This window comes from Cryptomeria japonica, chromosome 4 (assembly GCF_030272615.1).
Source record: "Cryptomeria japonica chromosome 4, Sugi_1.0, whole genome shotgun sequence".
NCBI lineage: Eukaryota > Viridiplantae > Streptophyta > Pinopsida > Cupressales > Cupressaceae > Cryptomeria > Cryptomeria japonica.
Genome location: NC_081408.1, coordinates 592,307,162 through 592,318,518, shown reverse-complemented (window position 1 = coordinate 592,318,518; position 11,357 = coordinate 592,307,162). Strand labels below are relative to the sequence as shown.

The window sequence follows — 11,357 nt, the reverse complement described above, 5'->3', positions numbered from 1 at the left end:
AAAGAACTAGATTAACTAATACAAAATTGGCAAGAATTAGCATAAACAATAAAATGTAGAAATGAAAATCAACTTAGATGTATAAAACTAGATAGGGGATGCAGAGAGGGACCTGTGTCTGAAATTCAAGCTGAAAATGGTTGATCTTTATGGCTAAGTGCCCTATTCCAAACAAGTGTTCAGGTGATAACAAGTGTCATATTTAATCTCAAGAGCTTCCAAACTAAATTCTGGTTAAATTTTAGGTTAAAACAACCTGAAACTAGCACTAGCCACCCTAGTCTAGGTGGATTACGGTTCTAGGTACCTTAGACCCTTCCTTTTCTACTAAAATTTATCTAGTTTATTTTTTTCTCTATCAACACTATGCTCTTGTACCTTTAAAATGAGCCTAAAACCTTTTTCTAAACTTGCAAATGCACAAAAGTAATGGAAAATAGTGTTGTTATTTATAGTAGCTTGCCTAAGTGAAACCTCAGGTAGGTGTTAACCTCCACTACAATAATGATGATTAGAAAGAGAGATTACACTTGTAGGGCATATGCTAAATCTAAAATAAAATCTTGTATTTAAGTGCTAAAATGAAATGATTATACTTTTGATTAATTATACAATTCTCTTTAGATAAGGCCTCCAAGTTTTGATGCAATAACATGATAAAGTATACCAAAAGCCATCATGAAAACATATTTGAAGACAACTTGTTGTAGCTTGATGCTCCTTGTACTCATATCTTATCTTGAACAAATAATTTAGTGCTTGAATGAAACTTATGGATGTCTAAGATATGATCAAATTAATTAGGAATGATATCTTATATAGGGTTCACAAGGTAACTTTTCATTTTGGCTAACTTACAATAGTGAATCCAAATTTTGAGACCTGTTTTGATAATATTAAGATCTATAGGCCCTAATTTATAAGGAAGCAAGATAATAGGGCCTGAATACCCTTTTCTAGAAATTTAATTTGGATTGACAAAATTTTAGACTGGATTAAAGCTTTTTGAAAATTAAAAATAAGATAGAACCCAAATAGGCTTGAGATGGCATAGAAAAACGAACACAAAAGAAAGGGCTGGAAAGAGGAATGTGAAATTGTAAGGGGTTACAATTTAGGGCACTACACTACTCTTTCATCATTGTATTATCATAAGAACAAATATATTACATCTTCTAATACTAGAATGAGAGGGTTTCAAGTGCAGCAAAAACATTTATGCAAGAGTAATATAATCATATATATAACTATAGAGTAAGCATTACAATGAATGATGATGGTTCATGGATAATTCTTCTTTCAAAGAAGAAATCTAGTCCTTAATGGTTCTTCCCTCACAAAAATTTCCACTAGGGTTGAAGTTGGGCCCCAAATATAATTATAATTGATTTTCTTCTTTTGATGTTTAATTCTATCTCTAGGTTGTGTTGTACTTTTGATAAGATTGGTTATGTCATTTTTATGATGTTAGATGTTGCTTCATTCTATTATGTTTTACTGTCAGTTAGTCAATTCTATTAGGTTTATCCTTTTTACTTTTTTCAAATACCACTTTGGTAACCTCCTTTCTATGTAATAGGGATTGGGTGCTTTCAAAAACCCAACTTATCTTAATAAAAAATAAGCACTACAATGGAAATTTCCTAAAACAATCAAAATGTAATATGTTACACTAACATATAGCCTATAAAAATATAGTAAGGATTAAAATTTTAATCTACTTTAGAGTTTAGACATTAAGAATGGGCCTCTCAAGAGTAGCTTAACAAATAATTTTTTAAATAGTGAGGGGTGCCATTATCCATAAAGGAATAATAGTGTCATACTAAATAAGGGGTTGTATAAACTGTTGGTCAAGAAAATGACATTCTTTAGAAAGTCTTTGGTTTGTAGTCAAAGACATAATATCAAATGAATATTCTAAGTTGAAAATTTTAATGATGGTTCCCACTTGCTTCAAGGTGACATTATCAATGAGTAGGAGAAGGACAAAGTAACAGTTGTGCAATTTTTTGTAAGTAATTTGAGATGTACTAGAGACAAGGTAAGTATGGGTTGGATGGTACTAGGTGTTAGCAAATAGTACTAACAATAGAAAATAGACTTTTTAGTAACTACCAATGATTGTGGTTTGTTGAAATTAAATTTTGACAAGTCCTCTAAAGGGAACCCGAGTAGCTTGGGAGGGTGTGGCATCATTAGAGACTCAAGAGGAAAAGAAGTGGTAGCCTACAGGGCCAATCTAAGCTCCTTTGCAGCTTATAGGTCCTCATCTTCTCCATAGTCTTTAAGGTTGTTCAGGCCCTTAAGAGCTTCATTTAACTTACTTTCCATTAGGATTTCGTGAAATAGATATTCTTCTATAACCAAATCAATAGGTTCTTCTTGAGTATCCTCACTTCTTTCAAATTTAGTCCCATTGAAGGTGGAGTCCTTAGAATGGTCTTCAATTTCCTCTTCATGTTAGGCATTCACAATGACCTCGATGATTTTAGTAGTTGCAGATAACTTGGCCTATCTAACTAACCTATACTTTTGAGATGAGTTCATGATACTATCTTTAGCAAGCTTAGTGTTAGAAAAGTCAATAAGAGGGTGGAAGAAAACAATAAGGTTGTCTTCAAAGGACATGCAAGCCTTTTCTCCCTTGCCACTAAGAGGCTTGGAGTGACCATCACTGGGGTTTAACTAAATTTTCTTGCCTTTTCCTATAGTGGTCTTGGGACCAATATCCACAACCAAAGGGGGAGTATCACTACCTAGTTTGAGTTTTTTCTTCCTAGGAGGGCTAAGAAAATCTTTCCTAAGGGAAACAATGTGCAAGGAAGACAATACTTCATCTTTAAGGAAATTAATTTTTTCTAATTATAGGGCACATAGGGGTTTTGGTCATATTTCTTAGGGGCATCCTGAGGAGGGGTCGGATTCACAACAGGGGTATTTTTTAAATAGAAATTATAAGGAGTATAAATTAGAACTTGATGCACCATAGGATAAACGCACATGGAAGCATATTTACCCATTGAAGAAAAGAGGAAGTAGGGGAAATTCATTGGTTTGTGATGACAAAGATGATTCAATAGAGGGAAATGGTATCCATGAATTGTAGTAAATATCCCTTCCAAGGTAAAATACTTAACAAGATGGTATCTCATGACACCCCAAGGAGGTGGTACATCCTCTCGACTAAACCAATTCTTCTGTCTTTTAAGGCATTCCCCTATTTCCAAAAACAACTCCATGTAGTCTTGATACTCTTCATTTTGTCTCAACCTATGAAACTTTTCATCATCACAATTTAAGCCTATGGATTGTGCAATGACTTCCACAGAAACTTCCACTTTGACTCCTCCAACCTCTACTCTCCCATTTCTCTAAATTTTCATAAATTGTGAGGATAAATCCTCATCGCTCCCAATCATAGTTTTAAAAAATGGATTTATCCTCCCTCTGTCAAAGATATCCCAAACCTACATGCTTTACTTGATTGAAGCAATCAAGGTGGGCTCAACCCTTAGTCTTTGGCCACCCATGGTAGTGTCTCTTTCAACCCAGAAAATTAAAACAGCATTAGCGGGACCCAAAAATAGAGTAGAAGAATTAACAATAGGTCTTTCTAGAATACCAACAAAATAAATATTATGCTTGCCACAAACAAAACCTTTATTTTCCTTCTTGAACAAACTTAAGTCTTTTAATTTATTGTTTTGTGTTGCACCTTTTCATAAGGACTAATAATTATAATCCTACTCTCTCCAAGTGTTATTATATATTTTTCTTGTGTGGGCACTTGAAAATATCCTTTGATGCCAAATCCCAAAGGTACATGGACACATCATATTTGCATTTACTACTTTTACTATTAACAAAGAATTTGAAATTATGATGACATGACCTCATCATGTTTTTCTTCATTGGGCAACCCATCCCCCAATTGCAAGTGGCAATCCATATCATATATGCCACAGACAAGATTTTGAGAATATTCTTAAACTTCATTGTTGGCAAACCTTTCATTCCTGTCACTAAAGAGGATGTCTCTGACATGGCACGAAACCTTTCCTTCCTTGGTCTAGTAATTACACTCCCCAACTTTGAGACCTTAATTGGCTAAAGTGTAGGCAACTTTATTTCCTCCCCTAAAAATATGGGTGGCCACCTAGCTGGAGAACCTACCAATCATGTCCTTCGTTTTCATGTTCAATTCTATGAAGTGAATCATTATTTTCCATATTATTCATTAAATTATTGTCTATTTAATTTTTTGTGTTTTAGATTGACTATACTAACAACTATTAAAAAAATATCCAACTGTATGTATATGCATATGCATATGTATATATACGTATAGTATATGTATATGTATAGGTTCTTTCTTCATCCATTCTTATTCCTTGCTAGAAATTGTCCACTCATCTAAATTTTTAATTACTTTCTTCACTTCCCAAGATGATCCTTTCAAAATAATTGATCATATTACCTATCATCTTAGCTACAATATAATTTAAGATGAGCACCTTTATTACTATATTTGAGAAGAACCCCTATCTTGTAATAGTTATAATAAATAAATCAAAAGGATTCTTTTGGTCTATTGCCCTTGGTTGGTCAAACATCCTTTGATCTAAGTCCTCCTTAGTTACTCATGGGTTGTGATTCCTTCCCTTTGTGTTTCTTTTTTATTGCTTATCAATTTTCCACTTGTATATTTTTCCATGGGGATCCTCCTTTGGTATTTTAGTCATCTAGTAACCCCTTACTTTTCTTAACCATCAAGAGTTTATTTCCTTTTTCATGTTTAAATTTTTGTCATAAATTTGTTTTTCTATGTTTTAAGCTCATTATTACTTCAATTTTCTTGGTTTCATTAATTAGGATTTTAATTTGCTTCCTTTTCCATAATTTGTGTTAATATTTATTTGATTTGTATAAATTTTAGGATGTATTATTATGTTTTATTGCACTTTATCCTCTACTTCATCTTGATAATGGCTAATGAAATCTGATTTAAAACATCGACTTTATAAAACTTCTACATAATTTAATTTAAAAAACTCTTTTAAACTTTTTTATCTAATAATTTAATAAATAAAATTTTACACTTGTAGTATGAATTGACTTTGACCTATGAGTTCAAAGAGAGTTGCAAGTTACGCGATATTACCGTTGTGAAATTATCGTTGGACAGGTAAGCATGGCGGTCAAATTCAAGGCAAGGACGACGTTTATTGCAAGATTCGCTTACTCTATGTATGAATAAGAAATTGTAGAAGTTTGACATTCGCTTCATGACAGGATGATGGATAATCCTTTTAAGTAGCTGAGAAGAGCATCGATTATTCGACAGAGCTTTCCTCCAAACAAGATTCATGGAGGGTAAAAGAGGTCAATCAGGACGTTTGAGCACATGCAAGTCCTCTCACGTAATATCGAAATCCAACTCTTCTGTACGGAAGATCACTCCAGTTATACGAATTGTGCATATTTGTGCACCAACGATGGTGAATACTGATCCAGCCAACTTCCGCGCCATTGTCCAAGACCTCACTGGAAAGCATTCTTCTTGCTCATCCAAAAAGTTTAAACAAAAGAAGCTCAACCCTACGCTTAGCCCTCAGATCCCTGTTTTGTCGAAGAAAATGCTGAGAGTTGATCATTCTGATCATGAGGCACTGACTGATGACGAGGAGGAGAATTTGATCTCAATGGGATTATTTTGCAGCGAGGAGCAACCAAACTCTCCTCTACCACAAATCAAGATGGACAATGACCGAACGAATTTTTGTGGGGGCTTCGGTGGGTTTGGAGAGATAGATATATTCACTGCTCTTCTGGGTTCCATTGCAATGTTACCTGAGTTCCCTACAATTACTCCTCCTGCAATCGATCAGACTGATCTCTTCACGGGAATTTTTATGACTTCTTAGGGGGCTTCGCGATCCGCCTATATTTTGAAGAATTATACTTATTCACTAATATGTCAATACATTTCTTTATCAGGAAGATAGCGCAAATTGTAATTTGCTTTCTGGGTATCTTCTGGCAAGATATTTTGTTAGTCTATATTTCACATTTCAAAGTGAATTTTATTTGTATGGGAGAAGTCAGTGCTCTCTCAGTCAGCGATTTACCCGTATTTTTTGTAACATATTTGTGTAATAATAGCATCTTTTGTGATCATGCTTCCAAAAGCAATTTCATTGACTGGTTTTGCTGAAGAAGCTTTGATAGAGATTTTGTAATTCCTGTGTAAATGTGTGGAAAACCAGCATGGAATCCACAAATCCCAGTTAGAGCTCCGGAAGAGTAGATTGTGTCATCCATTGTTGTTATGCACTATTTTTTGTCAACGCCGCTTAAAGTATTTATATTGACATCCCAATCCCAACCCATTATAGATTAGAAGCCCTTATTGGGCTAACCTAACAATGTTTGGTTATGCCAAATGCAATGCAGAGACTCTCGACATGGAATAACTTAAATGGTAGTAGTTGTGCATGGTGAGCCGGTCAAATCAACAGGCCAACAACTTATCCTCGGGGCTAATTGTCAATCAAAAATATTTAAATATGTGGAAACTAATTGTCAACTGCAACGACAGAGCTCCAGTTTACAAAAATTTATAACTTATGAGATTGTTACTAAGATAATTTATCAAAGGCTATGAATTACACAAGACTCTGATTTTGTGAAACTTTTAAGCAAGGAAAAATGTGGTTAGCTGTTGACATAGCCGCGCCCTGTCTTCCTCTAATTTCTGGTGATTTCAGAGATCTGATTGGAACTCTTTGATGTAGCACATTAAATTTAATATTCATTGTTAATATGTTTTTTAAAAAAAAGATCTCATTTATAATGCACAATTGTAATACTGATCATTGAACAGAAAAGTAGACGTCAGCAAGTCTACCATTTCTGATTTGTAAAACACGTTTTTGCAATTTGCAATATTCTTCTGCAAGTTGGTACGATTGGAGCTGTACTTAGCTGGAATTGTACCGTTATTTGGTTTGTTTTTCTTCAAATGCTAATCTTATTTCGGTAACCGTGCATGACAGGAAAAAAATTGACGCCCGCGGCTAGGCTGGCTTCAAAAATCGTACGGTACGGATCAGTAACCTTCATATTATTGATTTTTCCGAAAATCGTTGACCATGAAAATTCTGTGGCTTAATTTTTTCGAAAAATCAATACCATGACAAGTTTTAACATGCGGTTTTCCAACCAATTTAGCCACTATGCCAAGGTTCGATTTTTCTATTTTTATCATTCTTTAAAAAAAATGGTTTATTTGAATTGTCATTGGACATTGCATATTTTTCTGTTGTTTCATTTTCTCAAAAAAATCTTTAAAATAATTATTCCATATTAAAGAGGGTAAAGAAAATGTTAGTAGATTTTACAAAGTCTTCATTATTGATTGCTTGCAGGCACATAGTTTTCATCATGAAAGATATGGAGAGTTTTCGTTTAAACAGATATGGGTATCCATCAGCCATAAAAATTGTGTAACGCCAGTCCACAGTAAAACTTGGAAATGGAGTGGGGCTATTTCTGTCTCAGGGTGTACTTTCTCATTATGCAAGCATCAAATGAATTTATTCTCCTGATTAATTGAGTTGCAGATCTTCTTTAGTATAAACATTATTTTGCATTTTGCATTCTGCATTCATACATACCAGTGCAGTTGTATTCCAAGTTTCACCTTGAAAGAATACGCATAAAGCCTCAGGATCTGAACGCATTCCAGTTTTTCCATCCAGTTTTTCCATTCCTTCTCTATTTTCATTACTTATCCTGATATGATCTTGTACTCAACCACATAGCTTCCTCGTATTCTCATATGAAAAATTATATAATTTTTTTGAAAACATACATTTTAAGGAACCGAAAAAAAATAGATTATACATCTATATAGTAAGAGGATCAAAAGCTTAATTTTAGTTATTTGAAGTGCAACAATATCATTTATAATTATATTTATAATTATATATAACTGAAAATTAGACAAACATTGTGAATTTCCTATACCTATCACCAACGATATAATATATGCTATACTAAAATTCTCCTCTTTATTATAGCATTCTTACAAATACACCATAAAACCTCAAATTTCAACCTACAAAGAGCCCCCACCCATAAGGTTTACATAACAAAACATCTTGATTACACAAAAAAATACATATTCTTGAGAAGCTCATTCTTTTAAGAAACAAATCTTGAATTAGGTGAACCTACATCAAGCTACATTGTAATCCTTAGAAGGGTGTAGCTCCAAGCTATATTTTCAACTTCCTAGATTACCTTCTCCACAAACTCTTAAATTACATATCCCCTAACTTATTAGACGATAATCTATTGCTCCATAAAGTTGTCTCATGACCCTCAAAAGAGTATAATTTCTAATAAGTTCACCAAATGTCTTACCTATCTTCAAAAAGAAAACTTCACAATATGTGCATTCTTTAATTTTGTCAGCCTATAAAAGGAAAGAAAAATTAAAATGTGTTTCTCATACAAAATAACATCTCTAAGTGATAATCTAACTTTATATGATGAAAATATTCTAGCCTCTTATGCCACTAGTCTCCATTCAAACCGTTTAGATCCTAATAACCAAATACAGTATCAGTGGCTCTTCATGCATAATTAGGGACATTGGATTCAACTCAAAATGCATCCTTTAGACTATTCTCTTTGCCTTATCATAATAATTTAACCTAGTGAGCATTAATTCCTCTTACTTTCTCCTATGTGGAATCATTCCTCTAATTGTCCTCTTTATTTGAATGAAATGAAAAGTAAAGTTAAAATAAATGCAAACTAAAGTTAAAATTTTAAAATTTTCTTTAATTACTTCACTAAATCAAACTAACATAAATGGCCTATTGTGAATATTTTACTCACAAATACTTATGGGTTTTGATCAAACCATAAATTCAAAGCCAGTGGCCTTCATCTAGTTAAAAATATCGTTTTCTTTCTATTATTGTTAGAAGTCTAATTATTTTGGAGTATTTATGTTGAAGGCTTATGGATGATGTATGGACACAGGAATAAATCACTTACTCCATTTAAGATTAAGCACACTCTTCTCCACTTATTTCATTGAAGCGTCATTTTATTTACAAATACTGATTTGATACTAGGAGTCTTGAATACAATGATAACTTGAAGTGAAATTCGTCATACCTCTATTATTTATATTTGTAGATTTCACAATCCTTTAGATGATTGCAATAATCTTTTGCACAATTTTACTTACATCTTCAAATGGTTCGTGTATGAATTTTAGTGACAAGACAAAAAAAAATAACAGTTTTTTCAAAAATTCTAAGAATGAATCTACACCTGATGCATACTACCTCCATATAACCATTTCATATTGTCTTCTTCATAACATATCCTATTGACTCTTTAAAAATATATAGATGATTCACATAAAGTAGTTGTTAATCGTAAAGAATCCAGTTAATACTGAGAGGGGGGGTGAATCAATATTAACAATAATTTGAAATCAGAAACTTATACTTATAAAAAATTTGCTAGATCAAACATAGATCAACACTAGAGTCATTTACCAGTACCGGTATCTGCTGATAAACATCTGCGAAACTAATATATCAATGTTGCACATTAAGTGTTCATTAACCATGCATAAACTGAAAGTAAAGCATAACATCACATCAAAAACATTCACCACATGAACGCCATGATTTTCACGTGGAAACCGAAATAGGGAAAAACCATGGCAGGGATTGGTACCCACAAGAATTTTGCACTCTTTCTGAATGTGCCCTGTTAGTATCCTAGCACAGTTAAGAGCTTACAAAGATGCCCTGTTAGGAGCCTAGCCCAGTTAAGAGCTTACAAAGATGCCCTATTAGGAGCAGACCCTGTAAGGAGTCAACTAGTTAAGGATTTTACCTCAGCCCTATTAGGAGCTTTGATCTGTTAGGATCAACCTCGCAAGAGGATTTAGAAATCATATGTTGAGTCACCCTATTAGGGGATTTACAATGTGAGGAATGTAAGGACCTACTCGGTTAAGGGATTTTATCTATTGCAACTGTTAGGGAACAACAATGAATGATGTGTGTATAGAAGAGATTAATTTAGTGGCGAATATTTTCCAATAGCAAATTTTTCAAGTCGACCATGTTAGAAATGGAGAATATTCTGTACCGACTAGGGGTGGCCATGTCGCCAGAACATTATCAATTTTTGTCAAAGTCACGGCCCGATCGCCATATGTTTTATGCAATTAAATATTTCATGCAATGATTTCGCCAATACAATATATGGTGGACACACAGTAAATTTAATTTTTTTGCCTACAATCTCTGAGGTTTCCTTAAAAGATGACCTTAATTTTCCTATAGGCATGTGAAGATTTGTTAGCCAGGGGGACCCAATTCGCCCGACATCTTGTCGATGCGTGTCAACATTCACCCCAACTTTCGCCAACTATATTGTATACACCAATTATTTGGACGACCTATAATCGCCTCGAAAATTACATAAATCATATTTGGATGACCTATAATCGCCTCAAAAATTACATAAGTCGTGTTATAGTTACGTGGGATTCGCCAAATATTTGTATACCATATAAAATTCCTTCGGAATTAGCCATATAAAGATTGGTATAAATACATGCAAAGATCAGATCTATCTCAACACAATCTGGTGGGTTCTAGGCTCTGAATTTTGATCAATAGTGAAGTTTCAGACCAAGGAAAATCATTGTTGTTGACTGCATTGGCAACTGCTAGTGACTCAAAGGTGAGCGATCATATTTTTGAAGTGGTATATTATACATTATAGTCTATTATTGCTTCTTCAACAAATTGATATTTTTTTGGCAGTCTTTATTTCGTTGGAGATGTCGAATAGGAAGAGGGGTAGGAAACTTGAATGTGGGGAAGGCCAGGAGAGGCCAACAAAAAGTAGATCGTTGTCTTCGTGCTTTGGCATTGGAAAAGATTGTGGTGAAAATCAGGAAGGTACATCATCACAAGTACAAGTACAAAATTTGCCACCTACACCGCATGTTGAAGACGGTGGTGAAACTGATATCTCAGAACAAGATGATCTTGAAGAAGATTATTTGATAGATACCCAAGTTATCCAGAATGATATAATGACTTGGGTGATAATGCCATTGATGATAATGCACGGAAGGGGAAAAAAAAGCCATATCAAAGAAGGGTGAAATACAATCAAAAAAGGATCGAAAGTGGGATATGTCAATGAATAATTTTCAAATTAATTTGGCATCAAAGTATCCATTCATTGAACCAGTGGAGAATCTGATTGAAGGCAACTCTCCAATAGAATGCAGGTGTAAGATT

At 33.8% G+C, this 11,357-nt stretch overlaps 1 protein-coding gene across 1 annotated transcript; it reads left to right on the top strand.

Annotated features, from left to right (window-relative positions):
- The first annotated feature begins 5,369 nt into the window (after positions 1-5,369).
- LOC131875226 (VQ motif-containing protein 25-like) lies at positions 5,370-5,927 on the top strand. The gene has a single exon (XM_059219292.1). It carries the CDS (start codon positions 5,370-5,372, stop codon positions 5,925-5,927), a length of 558 nt encoding a protein of 185 aa, XP_059075275.1.
- The last annotated feature ends 5,430 nt before the right edge of the window (positions 5,928-11,357 follow it).